The sequence below is a fragment of the Podarcis melisellensis genome (assembly GCF_964234715.1).
Source record: "Podarcis melisellensis genome assembly, chromosome: 2".
Lineage (NCBI taxonomy): Eukaryota > Metazoa > Chordata > Lepidosauria > Squamata > Lacertidae > Podarcis > Podarcis melisellensis.
This window is the reverse complement of record NC_138529.1, coordinates 113,133,714-113,158,343: the sequence shown is the minus strand read 5'-3', so window position 1 is coordinate 113,158,343 and position 24,630 is coordinate 113,133,714. Positions and strand designations below refer to the sequence as shown.

The window sequence follows — 24,630 nt, the reverse complement described above, 5'->3', positions numbered from 1 at the left end:
CCTCGGGTTGCTGGGGAGAGTTTTATGTTGCCAAATTTGATTGACAGCCTGGGTTGAATAGATTCCCTGCGCGCAGCGTCAAGCTTTTTCTTTTTGCTGTGCACATCGGATCACCCGCCCACCCTCCCTAATTTTGGGGCGTTCGTTGCGTTTGACCTTGCTATGCCTGTCATGGTGTCATCTGCTTTTGGGGCAGGGATCTGGTAGGAATTTTGTGCATTTGGCTGATTGGCTGGTGCCATTTGGTTTTTGCCTACTGTGTAGCAAATCATCACAACTTGTAAGGTTGCGGTTAGGCCTTGGTTTTAGAAAAAATTGGTTGGTGGAGGGATATGGATTGGCTGTGCCTGCCCCTCCAATGCTGTTGCTTGCTTACTTCATAAAATATATATACTGTTGCTTGCTTACTTCATAAAATATATATACTGCTTGATTTTAGAAAAAACCTCAGAGTTTGTTAGACTAAAGTCCAGCAAAACAAAATTAAGTGCAACTTTTTTCCAAAAAAGCACTTTAAATACAGTGGTGCCTCGCAAGACGAAATTAATCCATTCGTGAGGCTCTTCGTATAGCGGTTTTTTCGTCTTGCGAAGCAAGCCCATTGACAGCTTAGCGAATTAGCGGCTTGTAGCGATCAGCTGATAAGCGGCTTATCAGCGGATCAGCTGATAAGCGGCTTAGCGGCTTAGGAAAAGGGGGGAAGAAGGGGGAGAAACCCGCAGGAACTCGCAAGACATTTCGTCTTGCGAAGCAAGCCCATAGGGGAATTCGTTTTGCGAAGCGCCTCCAAAACGGAAAACCCTTTCGTCTAGCGGGTTTTCCGTCTTGCGAGGTGTTCGTCTTGCGGGGCACCACTGTACAGAGTAGGCCCCGTGTTAAAGCACCATTTATATATCATCTCCAAAAGGCAATTAGCATTTCTATTTGCAACAGGCTTGGCTTTGGGAATACATTTGCAAACATACAAACTTAATTAATTACGTTTCTACACAATTTGGGGTTTAGAATATATCTTGTTCGATCTCTCCTTCAGTTCTTTGGCCCTGATCTGTGGAGGAGGAAGTGGGGCGCCAGAAGCTCAAGGAGGGGTCCTCGGTTTACCTGTGAAGTTTCAGGGAGTGATATTAATGGAGATGAGCAGGATCCCCTTACCTCTGCAAAGTTCTTCTAACATCCGAGAAGGGAAACGAGGAAAGTCAGAAGGAAATTCACTGCCCAGCACAGGCCCTGTAATGAAGACCCATCAGCCCCTGCAATGGATGCCCTCTGGGGTGAATCTGCCTAGCATATGCCAAAGTTTTGGATAGGTATGGATGCATCTAACAATTCTGGTTTCTTTCCATTATTTTCCAATCTTAAGTTCCGTTCTTTTTTATTTTAAATGTTCTGATGAAAATTCATGAGGTCTCCTCTGTCTTTCCTAGGTATCCCTAGTATCTTGGCCAGTGGGGAATTTATGGATAACTGTTCCAACTGAAAGAGTTCCTTTTTCTGAGATATCCTGAACTGTAACAAAGTTAGCTAAGCAGCTTCACACTACTTAGCTAAATCAGGTGCTGCCAATCCTCTCTTCTGTGGGACAGTTTGCATATTAACATTATCAACTCTGGGACACTTACTTTGCCAAATAAAATTATCCATACTTTTCAATTCCCTAAAGTCAACCAAGAGAGGAAGAGTAAGAAACAAAACCAAAAAACTTGGCAGTATTGTCATGCTTTTTGCACTGATCTTTGCTTTTCGTAGAATCATAGAATTGTAGTGTTGGAAGGGATTCCATCTAACCAAGATGCTTCTAACTTACCCCACCTTTCCATATCAGGTTTCTGATGCAGCCCTTGGCTAGTGCCTCCCCCCAACACTGCCATTCCGTGGGGGGGGGCCAGGGGCGTGGTGGCAAGACCCCTGGCACCAGGCGGGGTGGGATCCCTGCAAGGGGGCGCCTGGCTTGCACCCCCTCAAAATCATGTGCTTGGCGTATTCTACTCATTATTTTCATTGCCATGATCCTACACTTTGTTGAAGGGAAACTCTCCACCAGAGTAGAAATCATATATTGAACAGATGGAAAGCTCTTTAATATGAGTAGGCTGAAAGCAAAGAGCAAGGTTACTGTAACTTCTGTCCTAGAGCTTCAGTATGCTGATGACAACGCAGTGTGTGCACGCTCAGAGGATGACTTCCAAACCATCCTAAATATCTTCACAGAAGCTTACAAAAAGCTTGGCCTATCGCTCAACAAAAACCCAAAGTGCTGCACCAACAAGTACAAAATAGCCCCTCTGCAGCACCACAAATCCAACTCAATGGTGTAACGTTGGAAAATGTTAATCACTTCTCCTACCTGGGCAGTTATCTTTCCACAAGGGCCAACATTGATGCCAAAATCCAGCATCACCTGAGCTCTGCAAGTGTGGCTTTCTCCCAATTGAAGTGCAGAGTGTTTGAGGACCAGGACATTCACAGGGAAACCAAAATGCTTGTTTACAAAGCTATTGTCCTACCAACCATACTGTATGCTTGTGAAACATGGATCACTTATAAACGCAATCTCCAGCTCCTTGAAAGATTCCATCAATGGTGTCTCCGAAAAAAAATTACACATCACTTGGGAAGACAAGGCGAACTAATATCAGTGTAATGGAAGAAGCAGTGTTGAAGCAATGATTCTTCAACACCAACTTTGTTGGACTGGTCATGTTCTGCAGATGCCTGATTATCGTCTTCCGAAGCAACTACTCTATTCCGAACTTAAAAATGGAAAGCATAATGCTGCTTGTTCAAAAAAAGAGGTTTAAAGACTGTTTCAAGGCAAATTTTTTAAAATGTATAAACACTGACAATTGGGAAGCACTTGCCTGTGAGCACTCCAGTTGGAGAACAGCCTTTACCAAAGTGTCCTGGGCTTTGAAACAAAAAAAAGTTTTCTTCCAGTAGCACCTTAAAGACCAACTAAGTTAGTTCTTGGTATGAGCTTTCGTGTGCATGCACACTTCTTCAGAAGAATTGTGGATGCACATGAAAGCTCATACCAAGAACTAACTTAGTTGGTCTTTAAGGGGCTACTGGAAGAAAACTTTTTTTTGTTTTGACTATGGCAGACCAACACGGCTACCTATCTGTAAATGGGCTTTGAAGACACTCAAACTCAGGACACAAAGGAGAAAGGTGCTAAGAGGAAGGCACGCTTGGCAAATCCACACAGTGATTAACTCCCACCCGGAAACCAATGTCCCCACTGTGGAAGGACATGTGGATCCAGAATTGGCCTCTACAGTCACTTACGGACTCATTGTTAAAACTGTGATTATGGAAGACAATCTTACTCGGCTACGAGTGATTGCCAAATAAGAAGAAGAAATATATGGTCTCAGAGGCCACTCCCAGTAATTGAAACACGGGGTTCGTAGTTAACACCCCAAAATCCAACAGTGTCCAGGTCACTTCAAACCAGCAATGACTAGTTTTGCAACAAAACCCCAGCGTTTTGCATCACCCACAAACTGACGAGTAACAATATACAGTGTTACCTCAGGATGCGAACGGGATCCGTTCTGGAGCCCTGTTCACATACCGAAGCAAACGTAACCCATGTCTGCGTGTGCGCGGGTCACATTTCGGCGCTTCTGCGCACGTACGTGACAACATTTTGACGGTCTGCGCATGTGCACGCGGTGAAACCCGGAAGTAACGTGCTCCGTTACTTCCGCGTCGCCGCGGAGCGCAACCTGAATTTGCCTAACCTGAAGAGTATTCATCCCGAGGTATGACTGTATATTCCTTTTTTAAAAAAAAAAGGTGTGGGTCGGGGAAGGGCAAGTAGTTACAGAATGGTGACTATTGTGGAATGTGGGGGTACAGAAACCCAGTGGGGTGGGAATGAAATGCAGTGGCCTGGTGAATGGGGATCATTTCACGCTGCAACATTTTGTTGCAGGTGCTCATAATAGCAGGAGCATTAACAGAAAGCAGATTGACCATGCGGTGTGGGCAGGAAAGAGAAAACTGGGGAGAGGGTGTGTGCAATAGAGTATCTTGAGAATAGGGTATGGCTGGCTGGCACCCATAACAGGAGCATACTCAGAAAGTTAACTAAATCTGGAGGCCCCTCCAAATCTGTGCCCAAGTTTTACAGTGAAAACCTCGCATTTTGTAGCGCCCCACAAACTGAGTAATTGAAACACCGGGCTTTTTAAAAAAAAGGTTTGGGGCAGGGAGGACAAGTAGTCACAGAATGGTGACGATTGTGGAGGGAGGATAGAGACCCAGTGGGGCGGGAATGAAATGCAGTGGCCTTTTGAACGGGGATCGTTTCACGCTGCAACATTTTGTTGCAGGTGCCCATGATATCAGGAGCATTATCAGAAAGCAGATTGTGCGGAAACAGGGGAGAACGGGGTATGCAATGGAGTATCTTGAGAAAAGGTTATGGCTGGCTGCAACCCTGAGCAGCGGCACCCTCCCTGCACTGCAACACTTCTCCCGCTTGCTCTCCCAGGCGCAGGCAGCCGTGCGATGCGAGGTCTCTCCGGCGCCTTCCCGTGCGCGCGTCCCACCGCCAGGCGGCTCTGCTCCGGCGCCTCGCCGAGGCTCCGCTCTTCCCTCTTCCCGTCTCCGCCGGGCGCCTCGGCGGCGGTGGGCAGAGCTTCCTGGAGCAGCCGCGGCGAGATCCGGTCAGCGGCGTCTATGGAGATGGAGAGCTGGGGCTCCCGGGCGCCGGGGCTGCAGCCCGCCTAGGCGGAGGGAGGCCGGCCGAGTCCCCGGGAGGAGCGCGCTCCGGAGAGGCCGCTTGCGCAAAGGGGGAGCGGGCAGCGCTGGCGGGATTCTCCCGCGGCAGTTCCTCTCTTCTCTTTCCCCTTCCTCTCCCCTCCTTGCAAAAGGCGACGGAGCCCCGCAGGTACTGGCCCCAAGCCTAGTTTAATGCGTCTGCAGCAGGAGAGAGAGCCTCCCTGCAAAAGGCGACCGTCCCGGGTATGTGGGGCTGGAGAAACGGATTTGGAGGATGGGGGGAAGAGCAGGCGGCCGGAGGAAAAGTTTGCGCGCCTGTCATGTAGGGAAACACGGGCGCGATTCCTTTCTAAAATCATGTGAAGGGTTCTTTCCCCCTTGTGGCCTTCCAGAAAATGATAAGTTTGGTGCAGTGAAATAAGGTGGGTGGGGAAAAGGAAATGTAAAAGATGCTGAGTTTAGAATATTTGGATAGGGCTGAGTATGCGGGTTGGGGCTGAAAGCAAAACCCTGTTAGTGTTCCCTTTTTAAAACAAAAAAATTGTTGCAGCAGTAAAAGGGGGGGGGTGGAGATTATAGCGTTGCAAGGGTCTTCTGGACCAATCTGCTGCAAGGCATGAATCACAACTACAGTAAAGGAATCCCTGGCGGGTGGCTGTCGGAGCCAAGCCACCCCTTCTGACATCCCCCTTTTCTCCCTAACAGATTTTGGCAAAATGATGTGTGTGTTTGTCTTTGGAACATTTCCTCCTCCTGGGGGAAGAGAGATGGTTGCCACGGAGCCAGTACAGGTAGAGAATGGAATTGGGGTGTGTGTATGTGGTGGGACACAATAGCACTTTTGTAGTTTAAAAATATAAAAAAAGAAAGATCCAACACACCTTTTATTTTCTGTTTCTTACAGGCACCACCATTCTCCTTCGAAGAAGTGGCCGTGTATTTCACAGAAGAGGAATGGGCTCTCCTAGACGCAGAGCAAAGGGACCTTTACTGGGATGTCATGCAAGAGAATTATGAGAATGTGGCGTCCTTGGGTAAGGAACTGCGGGGGGGGGGGTCCAGTTGCACCAGGAAGTGGTCCTTATTGGACTATTTTTTGGGGGAAGGCTTCTCCCTTAGTTTTTTATTGTACTTCAGCAGACCTTGGGTTTCCCCCAGCGTGTAATAACCCCTCCCTCCTCTTAATTCTTCGTAGCCCCATTTTGGTTCTAATCCATAGCTGTCAGCGTTTCCCCTTTTTTAAGGGAAATTCCCTTATTCCGAATAGGATTCCTCGCAAGAAAAGGGAAAAGTTGACAGCTATGTTCTAATCTTACATTGCTGCAGCATATTGTAAGAGAGCTCTTCCTCTATTCTTAGCCGAGTGTCCCATTAGCTCAGCATACACTTTGCACATGGAAGGTTCCCGCTTTATTTCTGCTTGCGTCTAGGACACCTCCGTCTTGAGACTTTGCAATGTCACACCCTTGGCAAGAACTTGGGTTACATCTAATTCAATCCTAAATCTTCAATGCTCACAGCCTTGGTTCATCAGAAAGGTTCTCTTCCCACCCCCCAACTCCCTGTGCAATGCTGGTTATGGTTTCCAATCTTGCTTTTTCAAAATACAAACGTTTTGAAATAATTTTCACAAATGCCAGAAGAAGCATGCTTTTGGAAAGGCGCTTCCAGTTCTTGCAACACACCAGATGTGTTGGGTCTGTAATCCTGTGTCAGGCTGCAGCTAGCAGAGGAGTGGGGAGACTTGACCTTGATTAAATGCTCCTCCATGCAGTTAAAAACAAATAACTAGTACATTAAAGAGAAGGGTCTGAGTCTCTGATTCTCCCCAGTATTTTTGTTGCTAGTCTGGTGCAACCAAACCGCGTTTCCATCAGGCATTCAGGTACTTTTGTTTGTTTGTAAAAAAGAGTGCCTTGGCACAGCTAGCCAGAGTTGGCATTGCAACCAGCTGAGACCCTATGATCCAGCCTTGCTCTTCTGCGTCATGTTCTTATTAGTGTTTTCCTGCAGTAAAAACTGAGCAAAACTCGTCAAACGAAACAAAATGTGCCAATGTTCCTAGTGGTTGCAACCTGACATCCATTTAATGGGAGCTTTTAATTTCCCCCTCCCCCTCTTTTTTTTTGGACGATGGAGCCGTTCCAATTCCTAAACCCGAGTTGATCTCCCGGCTGGAACGAGGGCAAGAGCCATGGATCTCCAACCCCCAGGCTGCGGAGGACAAAAAGGTCTCCATCGGCGCCTGCCAAGGTGAGAGGGAAGGTTCCCAGCGGCATTGCCAATGGGTGCCCTTTCCATGAGGAGGGCCTTGTCTTTGGGTGCTTCCAGCTGAAATATGACAATGCGGGTGACAAATAGTATTTCCCTCATGGAATACCGGGAGCATAACGCCTCTCTGACTGTCTCAGTCCTGGTATTGTTACCAAAATGGTGGGGTATCGGATTCAGGTAGACAGTGATATCGGGAATAAGTATGTCAAGGTAAAGAAGCTGTTTAGGGATAGGCATGAGTGGATGAAGAATCAGGTAAAAGGCTTATGTCCTTCCCATCAAGTTCCACCCTGCCAAAGCCCACACCAGAGGGAACAGGTTGTTGGTAGCACGTGGGAGCATGGAGCATGTAGTTATGCCCTCATTGTGCTGGAACTACTACTGCTATGAGTAGTAGCAGTAGCAATAGTAGCATATTGCTGCTACCAGTAGTATAAAATTTAGGCACCTGCCTTGAAGAGTACTGACCTCATGCTGGAACCACCACTACTAATATTACAGTGGTACCTCGGTTTTCAAACGTAATCTGTTCCGGAAGACCATTCGACTTCTGAAACGTTTGACAACCAAGGCTTAATGGACAGTCTGCAGAATCCATTGAGAAAATGGAGAAACGCGCCTCAGAAGCCGTTCGACTTCTGAGGCACGTTCGAGAACAAGCAATTACTTCTGAGTTTTCAGTGTTTGAAAGCTGAAACATTCTGCTTCCGAGATGCTCGAAAACCGAGGTTCCACTTTAGCATTATTATTATTCCTAGTAGTAATATAAAAAGTAGGCTCCTACCCTAAAAGAGTAGTTTTGCTTTCATTGTGCTGGAACTTCTACTATGTGTATTAGTAGTAGTAACAATAGTAGTATAAAATGTAGGCCCCTCTCTTGAGTAGTTTTGCTTTCATTATGTGGGAACCACTGTTACTATAAATATTAGTAGTATTAGTAACGACAATAGTAATATATTGCCAGTAGTAGTGTAAAATGTATAGTTATGGCCTCTTTATGCTGGTAGTACTAATTCCAGTAGTAGTACTAAGTTAGTACTTGTAGGAGGATAAAACAGGTCCCTGCCTAGGGTTGGTTACAACCTTCAATAAAGGGGTCCTGACAGGGCCAGCCAAACACATTTTGCTGCCTGAGACAAAAATAGCAATTTTCTTCCCAGCTACCCTTGGACAAGGTGTGTGGCTGGTCAAGCCATATATTGGCAGCTAAAGCAGAAAACCCTGCAAGTGCCCCTCCTTCTGCATTACAGTATTAACTTTGTCAGGACACCCAAAATCAGCTGCCTGGGGTGACTGCCTCACTCTCCCTAATGGTTGGGCTGGTTCTATGAGTTTGGGGAATAGAAGTGTATGTGCATGCCTTGGGTTGTTGTTTTTTTATGGCCCCACTTCCCCAAAAAGCAGGTTTGTTGGTAGTTTCGCCTTACAGTTTCCTAAGGGGGGAAAAAGCCACCTTCACAAAAAGGGGTGGAAAAACACAACTGGGCCTCTGAGGCTTCCAGTTGATGCCACCCAAAGCGTGCCTAGAATGGTTATTTCAGGGTGCCCAGAGCAACTTGGGGGAAACTGTACAAAAGGCTTCTCTCTGAATACCAGTGTGATTTATAATGGATGCAATTGGAAAAGCGGTTCTGGCATCAATTTTCATGCAAATGACAATAGGGCAGTAGGTGAAAAGCAGACCCCATTGAAATGCATGAGCTGCCCCAGCAGACTCCTCAGTTGGGGATTATGTAAATCGGGAAGAGGTGGAGTTGCATTGATTTGCAGGCCAGGCACAATTCCTTCATGTTTCCTTAAGAAGGACTGAGGGTAGGTTTTATGCATTGCCTGAGATTTAGAATTTTGCATACATATATTAATGCATAGAGAGGCAGTGTGGTGTAGGGGTTGGAGCAGGATTTCTCAAACTTCTGCTAGCAATGGGACATCACACACACACACACACACACACACACACACACACACACACACTAAACTGGAGGCACATTTCATTCCTGCAACTGAAAAAGCGGTATTTCTACAGCTTGAAATAAAAAATATCAGAGCAAGGACTCATTCAGAGATACAACACCTTCCTCTGTACTGGGAGTGACACACATTCTCTCTCCATGTGCATCCTGAACGTAGATATGCAAAAGAATTCCATTTACACTAATTAGGAGACCCTTCCAGAAATTATTGCTCATTCAGAGATGCAACAGCCAACCTCCTTTTAAGGTGCTGTGTCTCTGCACCGGCACAGCAAAATGCTCTCTTCATCCCTGATGCTGAGAAATCAAGTTGCACGCTTAAAGAGGCCAATTAAAAAGGAAGCAAGTGCCGAGAAAGGACTCATTTAGAGACGCAACAGGTCACCCCTTTGAGAGTGGGCAATCGTGCTGTCTTTGTATATCAGGAGTGCTTGAAATGTCTGAGGAATGAATATAGCAGATCTGCTCACAGCACTGAGGGTAGTTAGGAAGTAGGCAAGTCCAGAGAGGGATAGCTCAATCGGTAGAGCATGAGACTCTTAATCTCAGGCTTGTGGGTTCGAACCCCACATTAACAACAACAGCAACAACAATAATAATAATAATAATAATTTATACCCCGCCCATCTGGCTGGGTCTCCCCAGCCACCCTGGACGGCTTCCAACAAAGTATTAAAATACAGTGGTCTGTTAAACATTAAAAGCTTCCCAATACATAGTTGCCTTCAGATGTCTTCTAAAAGTCTGGTAGTTGTTTTTCTCTTTGACATCTGCTGGGAGGGTGTTCCACAGGCAGGTGCCACTACCGAGAAGGCCCTCTGCCTGGTTCCCTGTAACTTGGCTTCTTGCAGTGAAGGAACTGCCAGAAGGCCCTCAGTGCTGGACCTCAGTGTCCAGGTAGAATGATGGGCGTAGAGACGCTGCTTCAGGTACATTGGGCGAAAGACTCCTGCATTGCAGTGGCTGGGATGAGATGATCCTCGTGGTGCTTCTATGATCCTGTCAGTCAGACAGAGACTCACTTTTCCAGCCTTAGCCTTGCATTCTCCCTTCAGACCACTTTCCTCTCTCCTTCTCAGGGAACGACGTTTATTTGAATTCTCCCTCCATCCCGGCGAGCGAGGTGATCGTGCGGGAGATCAAAGAAGAGGTTCCCGAACGAGAAATCTTGGACCGAGCGGAGCCCCAGTGGACTTTGTTGGGCTCTCCTCCGGGGCTCGACCCCCTGAACTCGGAGAGCCGCTGCGGGCTGCAGAGGCCGTGGGAGATGCCTCCGGGGACAGTGTGGCGGGAGCCGTCGCGGCACCTGCGGGCGGCAAGTTCGAAACGCAGCATGTTCCACGTGGGGCGCAAGAAGCTGATGTGCCCCGAATGTGACCGGTGGTTCCACTGCAAGTCCGAGTTCCTGCTGCACTGGAGGACCCACACGGGCGAGAAGCCCTACGAATGCCTGGCGTGCGGCAAGCGCTTTATCCAGAGCTCCCACCTCAGCGCCCACCGGCGCATCCACACGGGGGAGAAGCCCTACGAGTGCCCCAAGTGCGGGCGCAGCTTCAACCGCCGCTCCACCCTCACTGAGCACCTGCGCATCCACACTGGGGAGAAGCCTTACAAGTGCCTGCAGTGCGGAGAGAGCTTCCGATGGAGGCCGTACCTCACCAAGCACCAGAGGGTTCACGTGGGCGGAGCTGTCTACAAAGGCCTGAGTGACGGGGAAGCCATGTTTGAGAGCCCGCCCCCGGAGGAGCAGCAGGGAGGCCACCCGGGTGAGCGCTGTTTTTGTCACGCAAATATTTCAAATTAGACTATAGCGTTGTCTAGCCCCATGCGTTGACAGAACAGTGGCAGATTTGTTTCCCTTATTCGTTTTGCTGGGTCGGATTCTGCAGCTGAGATTCCTACGTTGCAGGGAGTTTGGGCTAGATCATGGGTAGGCAAACTAAGGCCCGGGGGCCAGATGTGGCTCAATCGCCTTCACAATCCGGCCCGCGGACGGCCCGGGAATCATTGTGCTTTTACATGAGTGGTAAAGGCAAAGGCAAAGGTACCGTAAGGTCAAGTCGTAGACAACTCTGGGGTTGTGGCGCTCATCTCGCTCTATAGGCCGAGGGAGCCGGCATTTGTCCGCAGACAGCTTCCAGGTCATGTGACCAGCATGACTAAGCCGCTTCTGGTGAACCAGAGCAGCACACGGAAACGCTGTTTACCTTTCCACTGGAGTGGTACCTATTTATCTACTTGCACTTTGACGTGCTTTCAAACTTCTAGGTGGGCAGGAGCTGGGACCGAACAACAGGAGCTCACCCCGTTACGGGGATTCGAACCGCCGACCTTCTGATTGGCAAGCCCTAGGCTCTGTGGTTTAGACTACAGTGCCACCCGCATCCCACATGAGTAGAATCTGTGCTTTTACTTAAAATATATCTCTGGGTTATTTGTGGGGCATAGGAATCCGTTCATTTCCCCCCAAAAAATATAGTCCGGCCCCCGCACAAGGTCTGAGGGACAGTGGACCGGCCCCCTGCTGAAAAGGTTTTCTGACCCCTGGGCTAGATGATCTTTGGGGCCGCTTCTAACACTACGGTTCAGCGATTCTGTGAGTGCAAGCGATTAAACGGCCAGCAGCAGCAGAGTGCGCCCAGCAATGCATTGTGTCATTTGCCAATTTGGGATCTTAAAAATTATAGGAGGGTGTGTTTTGTGCAGAAAGGCGATAGTGGAAGGTGGTAACTGATGGGCTACCAAGCGGCTATGGCAGTATGATAATACATTCTTCTAATTGATTGAAATTGCAATGAGAAAAAGGATTGACCCGAAATACATACTTCCTTTCCTGGAAGAAGGAGTGTGTGTGTGCTTGCCTAGGTAAACCTCTGACTTTGCATGTGCTGGGAGGGCACCTGTAGTACAATTCAAAGGTAAGAATTGCAGTCAAATGCTCTGTTGTTCAGCATGCTGGAAGGTTGTTTTTTGGTTTTGGTTTTGTTTGCTCTTTCCAGCCAGGAATGTAATTCCTGAAAAAATAGGCAGTCCCGGTGGCCATTTCTGTGTGCTCCCTGCCCACTCTTGAGCAGAATTGATGTATGCAAATTAAAACATTTGTGCAAATGTCATGCATTGATGGGTTCTGATAAATGTGCTGGATTAGATTCATCTTGGACTCGAGCTCTCTTTGGAATAAGCAGAAACGGTCCTGAGTTCATTCACTGAGATTGTGCTGCCCATCCAAATTGCTGAACCCTGCAGTGTTAAGAAAGGAACAAAAGAGAAAGATGGTGTAGACTCTGAACTTTTTATTGCTTAGAATATTTATAAATTTCGTCTTCTCTCCAAAGGACCTTCAGACAAATTACATTCTGTGATCAGTTCATAAGAATAGGGCATCATTCCAATGTCCTGGTTGTGGGTGCTATTCACTTTGTATCCCAAACGTCGTAAGAACACGATAAGATGACCCTCAAGCTGGAGGTTTTCCACCTCTGCTCTAGGTAGACCAATATGTAGGGTTTGCAGAAATTGGTTCTTCTAACCTGCCTGCATCCATGCTTTTTAAGACTATAAACTATAAGACTATATCTGGTGTTGCATATTTATAACACATTCAAATAGCTTTTTCTTTACTAATGTAGCTTAGTCCTAGGACAACGTGGGGGGTGGGGAGAGTCTTTTCAGGACTTTATTATTATTATTAGTAGTAGTACTAGTAGTAGTAGTTATTACTTCCACCACTACTATTTTATTTTATTTATATGCCACCCATCTGCCTGGGTTGCCTCAGACACAATGGGCAGCTTCCAGCAAAATATAAAAACACAATAAAACATCAAACATCAAGAACTTCCCTATACAGGGCTGCCTACAGATGCCTCTGAAAGTCAGAGTTGTTTGTTTCCTTGACATCTGATGGGAGGGTGTTCCATAGGGTGGGGGCCACTACTGAGAAGGCCCTCTGCCTGGTTCCCTGTAATCTCACTTCTCGCAGTGATGGAACCAGCAGAAGACCCTCGGAGCTGGACCTCAGTGTCCAGGCTGAATGATGGGGGTGAACCAATATGCTCCTTTAAGTATACAGTGGGGACACAGGTGGCGCTGTGGGTTAAACCACAGAGCCTAGGACTTGCCGATCAGAAACTCAGCGGTTCGAATCCCCGTGACGGGCTGAGCTCCTGTTGCTCGGTCCCTGCTCCTGCCAACCTAGTAGTTCGAAAGCACGTCAAAGGGCAAGTAGATAAATAGGTACCACTCCGGCGGGAAGGTAAATGGCATTTCCGTGCGCTGCTCTGGTTCGCCAGAAGCGGCTTAGTCATGCCGGCTACATGACCCGAAAGCTGTACGCCGGCTCCCTCGGCCAATAAAGTGAGATGAGCACCGCAACCCCAGAGTCATCCGCAACTGGACTGGACTGGTCAGGGATCCCTTTACCTTTTAGGTATACAGGGCTGAGGCCGTTTAAGGCTTTAAAGTTCAACACAAACACTTTGAAAATATGGAAACATACGTGGGATTCTATTTCTCTGACTTGCCTTTTCCTCTGCCCTCCAGAAGATGACGCCGTGGGGAGTGTGAACGTGGAGGCCTTTCCCCAGCACGCTGCCTCTGAGGAGGGGGCAGAACAGCATGGAGGGGCCGGCCTTAACCCGGAAGTGGAAGGCCAGCCACCCGAGAGGCCTATAAAGACTGAAGTGGAAGGGAACGACGTCACGGACGTCAGCCAGATCAAGATCGTTCAGGTGGAGAAGAAGCACGTTTGCCACGAGTGCGGCAAGGCCTTCCAGTACAAGTTTGAGCTGGTGAAGCACCACCGGACGCACACGGGGGAGAAGCCCTTCGAATGCCTGGCGTGCGGCAAGAGGTTCTTCCAGAGCACCCACCTCAACGCCCACCGGCGCATCCACACGGGGGAGAAGCCCTACGAGTGCCCCAAGTGCGGGCGCAGCTTCAACCGCCGCTCCACCCTCACTGAGCACCTGCGCATCCACACCGGGGAGAAGCCTTACAAGTGCCTGCAGTGCGGAGAGAGCTTCCGATGGAGGCCGTACCTCACCAAGCACCAGAGGGTCCACTCGGGGGACAACGCCTACAAGTATTTTGACGGCGGGGAGAGCCTCTACGACAGCTCGGCCTTCTCCGACCACCAGGAGGAGATCCACCCAGGTGCGGAAGCCGGTTCCGTAAAGAGGAGAGGCCTCTGCTGGATCAGGCCAAAGTCCCATCCTGGCTCCGTGCTCTCTCCTCGCCAATTTAGTTCATCTTCTTTTATTTAAATGCTCGGGAGTGTGCCTCTTCATCAGATGTGTAACACAGCAGCAGGCAACATTATATGGCAATAATAATAATGTCAACCAGAAGATTGATAGCTCAGTTGGTAGAGCATGAGACTCTTAATCTCAGGGTCAAGCCCCACATTGGACAAAAGGTTCCTGTATTGCAGTGGGGGGGGGGACTAGATCAGTGTTTCTCAACCGGGGGCCATATGACCACCTGGATATTCCAAGGGGGCCATAGGTGAAAAATGCATAAATGGGGGGGGCACAGCAAGAGTCTAGGGGGCCACAGAGGGAAGTGAGAAGTGAAGGGGTGGGTGTGTGGGTGTGTGTATATATATATATACACATACACAGTGGTAACTTGGGTTACATACACTTCAGGTTACATACGCTTCAGGTTACAGACTCCGCTAACCCAGAAAGAGTACCTCGGGTTAAGAACTTTACTTCAGGATGAGAATAGAAATTGTGCGGCAGCAGCAGGAGGCCCCATTAGCTAAAGTGGTATCTCAGATGAAGAACAGTTTCAGGTTAAGAACAGACCTCCAGAATGAATTAAGTTCTTAACTCGAGGTACCACTATATATAATATACATATTATATATCCTGATACACTGGCTGTCCACTTGGCCAATCCCAAGCGGGTAAGGGGTGCCCACCAGGGCCTGGTGTTCCTTTTTGCCATGTGTGTTTTCTTGGAGTAGTCCTGGTTTTTTTCCAGCGGGAGAGGGCGATTGCTGAGGCTCCCGTTTTGGCCAGTGGAGCCCGTGATCCAGAGCCCCTTGGTCAGGTAAGTGCAGTAGTGGGGTGGCAATGGGTAGGGCTGGGTGAGCCGGAACTGCCACCGGTGCTGGGCCTGGTGGCACCCTGGGCCTAACTGCAATCCAAGGTGGCAGCCTGGGCTTGACGCTGCAGGGTGCAATCCAGCGCCTAGTGCAGCCTTTCTCAACCTGTGGGTCCCTAGATGTTGTTGAACTACAACTCCCACCACCCCTAGCTACCAAGGCCAGGGCTCAGGGATGATGGGAGTTGTAGTCCAACAACCTCTGGGGACCCATAGGTTGAGAACCGCTGGCCTAGTGGATCAGGGCCTTTGGATGTTGCCAAGGGGTGCAAGGCCTGTCAGCATCATCGGCCTGGCTCTGCAAGGCGCAGGGTGAAATCCACCCCAGCCAAGTGGAGTCGTCTGGTGCTGCTGACTTGCATCTAGTAAATAACTCTCTACTCAAAAGAAAGCCGCACTTCATTCAGAGGGCCTTACTACTAGGTAAGGGTGTGGGGGGCTATAGTGTTTTATCTAGACAGCCAGGGTTCCTCCTGAGGAAAACAGCTTTTTGCACAAGGTCAGTTAGGACCACTTGCTTTTTAAAATTCTCCCATGTATACAGAACTCCCTGTGCGCCTTTTGTAAGTTTCCCCTCTGTGCCAAATAACTGGGGTCAAATAAGTGGTGTTTACTTTTTATAATACAGTACATGGAAGATGGATTTCCCTCAGGAGGTGGTGGACTCTCCTTCCTCGGAGGTTTTTAAGCAGAGGTTGGACAGCCATCTGTCATGGATGCTTTAGCTGAGATTCCTACATTGCAGGGAGTTGTCCTAGAAAGATGACTCTTGGGGTCCCTTACAGCTCTATGAATATATGTTTTTCTGCTTCAGCAATATTTCATATATAAATATGTAATTGTAATTTTGTATAAATTAAAATAAATGAATAAAACATGTTCTATTTACAAACAAAACATTTAAATAGCTAGCTTTTTACTAGTAGGAGAGGGGCCATGGACATAGCCAGGATTTTTGTTAGGGGAGGGGAGGCACAACCTCATATATGTATTGATTTCTACTTATTGGGGGGGCAGCTGCCCCCTCCCCACCCCGGCTGTGCCCAAGGGACCACAGGAAGGAACCAAGACAAGAGGGGGGCCATGTTCAGAAAAAGGTTGAGAAACACTGACTTGGGTGACCCTCGTGGTCCTTTCCAGCTCTAAGGTTCTGTGATTCTATGCTCAGCTTTTGGGTAAAAAAGGGAAATTGTCAATATTTATTTACATATTTATTAACTGACACAAGGAAATCTTTGATAAAAACTAAGTAAAGCCTATCTTTAAATGTGTGTGTGTGTGTATTATAAACTTCTGATGTCTAGGGGAAGCCCTCATGGTTTCATCTGTAGTGAAAAATGCTGGATCATCCTGTTCTCACAGTGATGAATCGGATACTTATGGGAAGCCTGAGAGCGATTCCTAGGAACTGCCTTCAACATGGGGTATAGAACGTCCCCGTTGATAGCCTCCTTCTCCATGAATTTGCCCAGTCCTCCTTTAAAGCTGGTATCTATCACTACCTCTTGTGGGAGCGAATTCATACGTTTAATAATAATAATAATAATAATAATAATAATAATAATAATGTGATGATGATGATGATGATGCCACCCATCTGACTGAGATTTAACTACGTGCTGCTGTGTGGAAGAAGTTCTTTAGTTTGTCTTTCCCAAATCAAACACTTCTCTCTCTCTGTGCCTCCGGAGGGTTCCTCATTCCCTGTTTCCAGTCTCATTCCAACTGCGCTACAACTGAAGCTTCAGCAGCCTAACTCCTTCCTGTTCTCATCTAACTGCTCTCTCATTTTTTCTCCTCCCAACTAGAATATTTGGTTTCTGCGCCCGACTCTATCTCCCGCATGGGACCTCGGGGAGAGCCGTGGGTGCAAGGCCCCCAGCGCTCTGAGGGGAGGCAGATTCACAGAAGTGGCTCCGAAGGCGAAGGGGCAGCAGAGCCATTGCGAGGGCAGTCCGAGGGGGAAGGCGAAGGCATGGACTCCCCAAGAAGCCTCGCTGCCCCTCACGACAGGGCAGGAGCCAGCGACTCGTGTAGGTTTGCTCTCTGCTCCCTCAGATTTGCCTAGTTCCCTTTGCCTACTGTCTTTTCTGATACCCTTCTAAGTGTATTGTGTTTTAGGGGGGATTATTAGTTTGTTTTGTTCTTATTTTTATTATGTATTTTGTGAGGGTTTTTACATTGTATTTTATGTTGTGAACTGCCCTGAGATCTACGGATGAAAGGCAGTGTACGAAAGAAAGAAAGAAAGAAAGAAAGAAAGAAAGAAAGAAAGAAAGAAAGAAAGAAAGAAAGAAAGTCATACCTTGGGTTACAGATCCTTCAGGTTGTGTTTATTTCGGGTTACAGACCCGCTGAAACCTGGAAGTACCGGAAGGGGTTACTTCCGGGTTTCGGCGGTCGCACATGCGCAGAAGCGCTAAATCGTGCTTTGCGCATGTGCAGAAGCGCTGAATCGCAACCCATGCATGCGCAGACACGCCGCTGCGGGTTGTGAATGCTGTTGGTTGCGAATGTGCATCCTGCATGGATCACGTTCGCAACCCAATCATCCACTGTATTATTATTATTATTAATCGCGACACTTCAAATGCAAAGTAGTAGTAGTAGTAATAGTAGTAGTTGTTGTTACTTTAGGCCCCATTCACACCCTGTATTTGAAGTGCCATGATACCACTTTAAACAGTCATGGCTTCCCTCAGAGAATTCTGGGAGCTGTAGTTGGTTATGGATACTGGGCCCAACAGTTCTCAGATTTCCCTGTGAAGAAGAAGAAGAGTTTGGATTTGATATCCTGCTTTATCACTACCCGAAGGAGTCTCAAAACGGCTAACATTCTCCTTTCCCTTCCTCCCCCACAACAAACACTCTGTGAGGTGAGTGGGGCTGAGAGACTTCAGAGAAGTGTGACTAGCCCAAGGTCACCCAGCAGCTGCATGTGGAGGAGCAGGGAAGCGAACCCGGTTCACCAGATTACGAGTCCACTGCTCTTAACCACTACACCACACTGGCTCTCTGTGAAGAGAGGTGGATTGTTGGTTTGTTTGTTTTTTTGAAATCGTTTTTATTTGATTTTACAAGTGTAAAGTTATAACAATACCAAACACATATCCGTTTAAAGAGATTTATCTGAATCGCAAGACTTCCCACCACCCCCTCCCTGGGTCCTATAATCAACATTTTCAACTGCATATAATCTATATTTTGTATCTGTCCGTATTATCCATAGTGTTTGTTACATTACAACTGTTGTTAGAATCCTGCTAAAGTTTTCATCTGCTTACGGTGGTCTAAGAGAGATGGATTGTTAAACCCCTCTGGGAATTGTAGCCCTGTGAGGGGTGAATGGTGGGGTGGGTGTGTCACCTTTAGCAAGCTACACCTCCCATAATTCTTTCGGGGAAGCCATGATGGTTTAACATGGTCTCATGGCGCTTCAACGGCTCAGACTGGAGCCTGGGGTTTAACATGAGTGAGAGCTCCCTCACATGATACCTCAGGTGGAAGAGCTGCACCCAGCTGCCTTCCAATAAAACAAGGGTGGGACACCTGATCCATCCCGAGGGCCGCATTCCCTTCTGGGCAGCCTCCTGAGGGCCACATGCTAAATATAGGTCGGGCCAGAGGCAAAAGTGGGTGGAGCAACAAATGTAGATTTTGCCTCTGTACATTAGGCTAGCGCAGTACAATTTTACCTTTCCACACCCTTCAGGCAAGCAAAGAGGCATTATGAGGGTTCAGGGATACAATCCAGCCAGGCAAAAATACTCGGGGGGGGGCAAGTGAGGGGTGTAGCCTGGAGAGAGGGGTGTGGCATGGGCCACATAGTGAGGTTTAGTGGGCCAGAGTTGGCCCCACCCCTGAGGTCCCCCCTATAAAATTAAAGCAGGAGTGAGGAACCTCCAGCCCATGGGTCTAATTTGGCCCTACAGGCAGTGCTATTTTGGGGGGGGGTGGAAAGCCGATAACTCGCCCTCCTTCTCTCAGAATGGGCAAGTTCCAGCAAGTTCCGGCTGAAAAGAACCCCTGCCCTCAGGACTTTCCATTTGACCCATCAGGCCTCTTTGGCCAAGCGACACCCAACCTGCTCTATACCTGGCATGTAAAAATGTGGCTTGGCAGAAAGGGGGGGGGTTGCAGGCAACCCTAGTCATCCTCCCTGCTCCTCACAACAACCCTGTGAGGTAGGTTGGTATCTTTCCAAAGGTCGCACAGTGAACTCCGTGGCTGAATGGGGACCCAGGTCCTGGTCCAGCACTCTGACCACTGTACCTCTTGTCTGTGGGGATTGGTCTGTTCTCTGCTGAATGCTACTGTTACTAATAATATTAATAACTGTCGTTATTTTTGCAAGGCGATAGCATGACAACTGAACACCCAGAGGAGGATACCCAGCAAAGAGGCCTTGAGCTAGAAGTCAACGATGTGTCGCCAGACAGATCCGAAGGAAACGTTTCCCTCAAGTCTCGAGCCGTCTCTGATAGCAGTGGGCATGGGTCGTTGGAACAGCTAACAGCAGAGTGGGATGAATCTGGTCAGTATGGAAAAGGCCTCCTGAGCAATTTGGCCTTGCCAAGTTTCTAGCCCTTAAGCTTACAAAAAAGAGAGAGAGGTTTGTAGGTCCACCGTGTTGTAGCTCCTTTGGGCATGTTGGCTGGGGAGGGATTTGGGGTACGTTTGGCCTCAAGAAGAGAAGACCAAGAGGTGAGGTGATCGCCATCTTCAGATGTATGAAGCGGCTGTCACATTGGAGACAGGGCAAGCTCCCCCCCCCCCCCCCGCTACTCTAGACTGGTGGAACCTAAACCAATGGATTAAAATTACAAGAAAGAAAATTCTGACTAAACATTAGGAAGAACTTTCTGATGGCCTTGTTATCAAGGATCCTTTAGGGGGTTGGACTAAATGATCCTTAGGATCCCTTCCAGCTAAATGATTCTTTGATTCTAAGCAGGAATATCTCCCAACCCTCTCTGAAGGTGCTGGAGATTGATCTTGGATGCTCTATCACATTCTAGCTGGCACTGGTGGGAGATGAATTCTAATAGCATCTGTAGGGCCACAGGCTCCTCTTATCCCTTCTGTAGATCAACAGTCCAAAAGCAGATTGCAGGTTTCCAGGTTCCAGAGAACTCCCATTGAGGCAGCACTGAAAGAAACTTCTCTCTTTGATAGTACAAGTCCAGGGAAAGATAACCTGCCCTTTCTTATCCCGTCATAGTTCTCTTTTCTTTCTTTCTTTCTTTGTTTTCTCCACAGATAGTTTAAAATAAAATCCTTCCAACCCCCGGCCTCATCCTTGAATGATGAAACTGTCGGAATGCGGAAAGAGCCTGCATTTGTCCACTGGTGGGATCTCCAAGTAAACTGTTCTGCCAGCAGCAAAAAGAGACACCCGGAGTTTAGTGCATCTTGCAAACAATTTCTTTTGGAAAGACTTGAAGACACAGCAGCGTTCTTAACTCGCCCCCCCACCCCCCGCTCCCTCCTCCCGTGTTAAGCAGACACTTGCATAGCCAACATGTACGGATTGCGGGGAAGGGTGGGGTTCTTTAACTGAAATATTAACATTTGTCTTTTATTTTATTTTATTTTGTATGGGTTAATTCATGCGCATGTTTTATGTTGTCACCCAGGAATACGCTAATGTTATGATCTGCGGTCTGGGGAAGGTCGTCATTATGTTCCCACAAGAGAGGTCAGTGATTTAGATTTCACAAGTGTGAACATTTTTAAGGCTGAGATTATATGCATTTCACAATTGCACTTGCACGAGGACACAAGCTGGTGCCAGGGCACCAAGTTCCGGCATTCCTGAGAAATGGGGGCTTTTCAGGTTTCTAGCTCTTAAGCCTGTAAGGATGGAGTTTTTGAATCTGAAAATTTAGAGCACTGAATAGAGTCGTGAGCGGTTAGGAGGCAGGGTTTCGGTGTCCTGTAAAACTAACGGTGTAAGCAGAAACAATTATGCAAATGAGGCAAATATGTATATATAAATATGCAAATGACTTTTCATTTGCATGCCATGTCCAGGTCAAAGAATTTAGTTACGTTTGCTGCAGAATATTGATTTAATTAAGGGCAAAAAGTACACATCCTTACTATGGGAAGCCAGTCAAGGTCATAAAGTCTTGTTCCAAGTCTGTGGCACATTTGTCACATCATCCTTTCCCCCTCCTTTTCTTGCAGACAAAACCCTGATTCTCACAGTCACGTTTCACGGTAAACTCATGTGTCGTGCGACTTTTCTCTTTTTGAGTGTGGAATTGTCAACATTTCTTTTGTGTGGATGTGCTCCCCCATGTGTCCGGAACTGAGAATCCCTACTCGCTGGAGGACCATTGGTTTTCAATAATTTCTCTGCAGAGTGGACATTCTCTGATGCCACCTCACGGCACATTCTAGAAGAAATGTCTGCCAACTAGAATTGATCACTTTGTGGTGAATTTACCCTCTCAAAAGTGAATGAGCAGGCGTGAGTATCGGGCCCAGGGTACTTTGCAGCAGCAGACAAAGTGTAATTATTATTATTTTTAATTGGGGGGGGGAACCCTAACACTGAATAATATAACTCAGCGACAGTTATGAGGGGCTAACATTTTATTGATTTTTGTTTTTTATTGATAGCTGTGTGTGTGCTTTAGAACTGGTTTATAAATAAGTCAGGACTGTATTCAACTACGGTAAGTCCTGCCCAGAGAAGACCCACTGAAATTAATTCATCTAAGTCATGTCTGTTGACTTCAGTGGGTCCTACTCAGATTAGCATTGAGGCCACCCTTAATGTGTGGCTTCCTGCATTTCTAAGCTGGCCCACAAAAAAATGCTGCCTTTTCAGAGTCTGTGGTCTGGATCCTGCATTAACTTGGAATTGATGACAGACTTTCTGCAGCAGGATTGTCAGTTGGTGCAGTTCTGGATCCCAGCCTTTGCACTGTAAAGAGTTACGTATATTCTTTTATTATCGTTGCTATTAATTCCTTTTTAACGACGCCCTCTTCGTTTTGGAAGACTGACTTCGCCCTGCCTGCCCAGATCTGACAGTTTTTGGTCTTCAAAACAGCACAGGGAGGTGACCAGTTGCTTAATTTTAAACTGTAGGGCAATTTTCCATACAGAGTGCTGCATTTTTTTATTATTTAAAAAACAGTAATAGAATAGAAGGGTAAAATGCAGGATAGAATCATGAGAGGCAGGGCATTAGAAGCAGCTTGAGAGATACCTCTTTGATTCTCAGGGAGCTGCTCCATAGCAATTCATCTCTCTTCCCATGGAACTGTGTCTGTATGAGGAGTCTCCTTAACAACTCTCAGCACCCTTAAGAAACTACAGTTCCCAGTATTCTTTGTGAGGTGGAAACCACAACTGCATAAAGTAGTGTGGTGCTGTCTTAAATTTATAAATGGAGCATTATTTAATTGGCAGCCATGCAGACCACCAGCCATGGGGCTCAATTTCCTTGTTTGCTTTCAGAAGCAGGCCACAGTAGTAGTAGTAATTTTATTATTATTTATACCCCACCCATCTGACTGGGTTGCCTTGGCCACTCTGGGCAGCTTCCAACAGAATATAAAAGCACAAATGATGTCATTGGTCTGGTTAGCTCAGTATTGTCTATTCTGATTGGCTGCAGCTCTCCAATGTTTCTAATGGGGGGGGGTTTCTTCAAAATTGCATTCTAATATTATTTTTAACTTTTCGACATACCAGGGAATGAAACTGGGACCTTCTGCATGCAAAGCTCTCTACCACTGAGGGTACTAGCAGTTGCGTGCAGCCTTGATGCACAAGTGTGAAACTGTTTTGTTTCCAGCGGGGACCTAAATGCACTAATCTTTTTTCTTCTTCTCTGGATCGTATACACAAAGCTGCTGCGTTTCACTTTTCAAGCTTAAAAAGATTCCTCAGTACATTAATAGGATTTTATTTTAAAAATTGGGAAAGGGGTTGGCATGTACAGGAAAAACCATACCAGAACAACTCATCATTTGAAAAACACAGCTGACCTTCAAAATGTAGCAACAAGGCGTGCAGCCTAGGAACACTGGGCCCAGTTCATACAGGCATCGTCTCGCTTTGGTCCCATCAAGATCACCTTGACTTAAAGTTAGATATGAATAACTTCAGCCCCGTTGATTTCAATAGAAGTTAACTATACACATCTACTCAGAAGTATGGCCCATAGTTTTCAAAGTGTGTTTAACCACAGCACTCACCTGTTTTCAAGCTGACAGGAGCGGCATTCATTTGACAATGTGATAATCAGATTTTCTTTTTCTTTGCATAACTCCGTTTTACTTCTGCTTTAATAGTAATAATAAAAATGTTTATACTTCCCTTTCCCCCATTACTTACTTTTAAGGAATAACATGCATAAAAATTGAGAACGGTGTCTTTGACTTCTCCTTTCTTAAATATGAGGAGGATGAGGTGGAAGAATGGGCCGTACTATTTTGAGCCAGATATGCAGGTACCCTTGCAAGCAATACCTGTGAAAATGCTCCCGCCTGTCAAGTGTTTTTAGCCAGTGAGTGAAGAGTGATTGAGTGATTCAGACAGCAGGTGGCAGGAATCCCTGGGGGTCCTCAACGACTCCTGATTTCACACACACACACCCCTTCAATGCACTTTTCCTGCTTTTTTATTTTCTAGGTGGAAATTAAGCAGGTCCTTTTTTCAGATTGAAAGGCAATTATGATGAGAAAAGGGGATGTGTTTGTGTGTGAGAGAGTGAGTGAGCAGGGGAAGGCCAGAGAGAGAAAGGGCTGGCAGAGAGAGGGGGGTCTTCTGGTTCTGGCAGCCCCCAGCATTAACTTGCATGCCCCAAATGATCACCCATGGAAGAATGCATCCCTCACACCCAGAGAAAGGTTTTCCATCTCTGACCCAATTACCGTATTTTTCGCCCCACAGGGCGCACCGGCCCATAGAGCGCACCTAGTTTTTTGGGGGGGAAATAAAGGGGAATTTTTTTTCCCCGACCCCAAAACAGCCAGCACCAGGCTCCCACGGCTTGCAGAGAGCTGTGCGAAGCCTGGAGAGCGTTGAAGCGCCATGAGACCCCTCTCGCTCTCCAGGCTTCAGTGAAAGCCTGCATTCGCCCCATAGGATGCACACACATTTCCCCTTCATTTTTGGAGGGGGGGAAAGTGCGTCCTATAGGGCGAGAAATACGGTAATTGCCTAGTGAGGGAGTTCCTGGGGATGAGGTTCTGTTTTGAATTGATGCAATTTTGAAAGTGCCATCGTCAAGGGTTTTTTTGTTTTGTTTTTTTGTGGGGAGGGAAGAGGGCTGAACAAGATAAAGCAAGACCACACAGAAAAATTACAAACTTTATTGAATAGTTTCAAAAGTTGTGACGTGGAGGGGAGGTGGAATTCATCTGAGAAACCCCAATTGGAAAGCCTGCTAAAATGACCCTGGGCATCTTTGGAGACTGACAATGCTGCGTTAATGGCGCTTTTGTTTTTCAAAGAGGGGAGTGGATGGGGGGGGGGAGAGAAGTCAAATAGCCCAGAAGTAACTCTGTTGCTTTGGATAAAT

General features: G+C 47.2%; 1 protein-coding gene across 4 annotated transcripts in view; it reads left to right on the top strand.

Moving 5' to 3' along the window:
* The first annotated feature begins 4,540 nt into the window (after positions 1 to 4,540).
* The window catches only part of LOC309364519 (uncharacterized protein), a 110,062-nt gene continuing 89,972 nt past the window's right edge, over positions 4,541 to 24,630 (top strand). Inside the window, exons 1-9 of one of the 4 annotated variants that reach the window (XM_081901989.1) lie at positions 4,545 to 4,971; positions 5,434 to 5,519; positions 5,633 to 5,762; positions 6,868 to 6,981; positions 10,055 to 10,741; positions 13,518 to 14,129; positions 16,895 to 17,119; positions 19,441 to 19,620; positions 20,346 to 23,473. In XM_081901989.1, the coding sequence (XP_081758115.1) occupies positions 5,445 to 5,519; positions 5,633 to 5,762; positions 6,868 to 6,981; positions 10,055 to 10,741; positions 13,518 to 14,129; positions 16,895 to 17,119; positions 19,441 to 19,620; positions 20,346 to 20,359 (2,037 nt within the window). In that variant the 5' untranslated portion in view covers positions 4,545 to 4,971; positions 5,434 to 5,444 and the 3' untranslated portion in view covers positions 20,360 to 23,473. Of the gene's footprint in view, positions 4,972 to 5,433; positions 5,520 to 5,632; positions 5,763 to 6,867; positions 6,982 to 10,054; positions 10,742 to 13,517; positions 14,130 to 16,894; positions 17,120 to 19,440; positions 23,474 to 24,630 lie in introns of those variants that run through there. The other 3 variants (XR_014165852.1, XM_081901988.1, XM_081901987.1) reach the window with 3 other exon arrangements.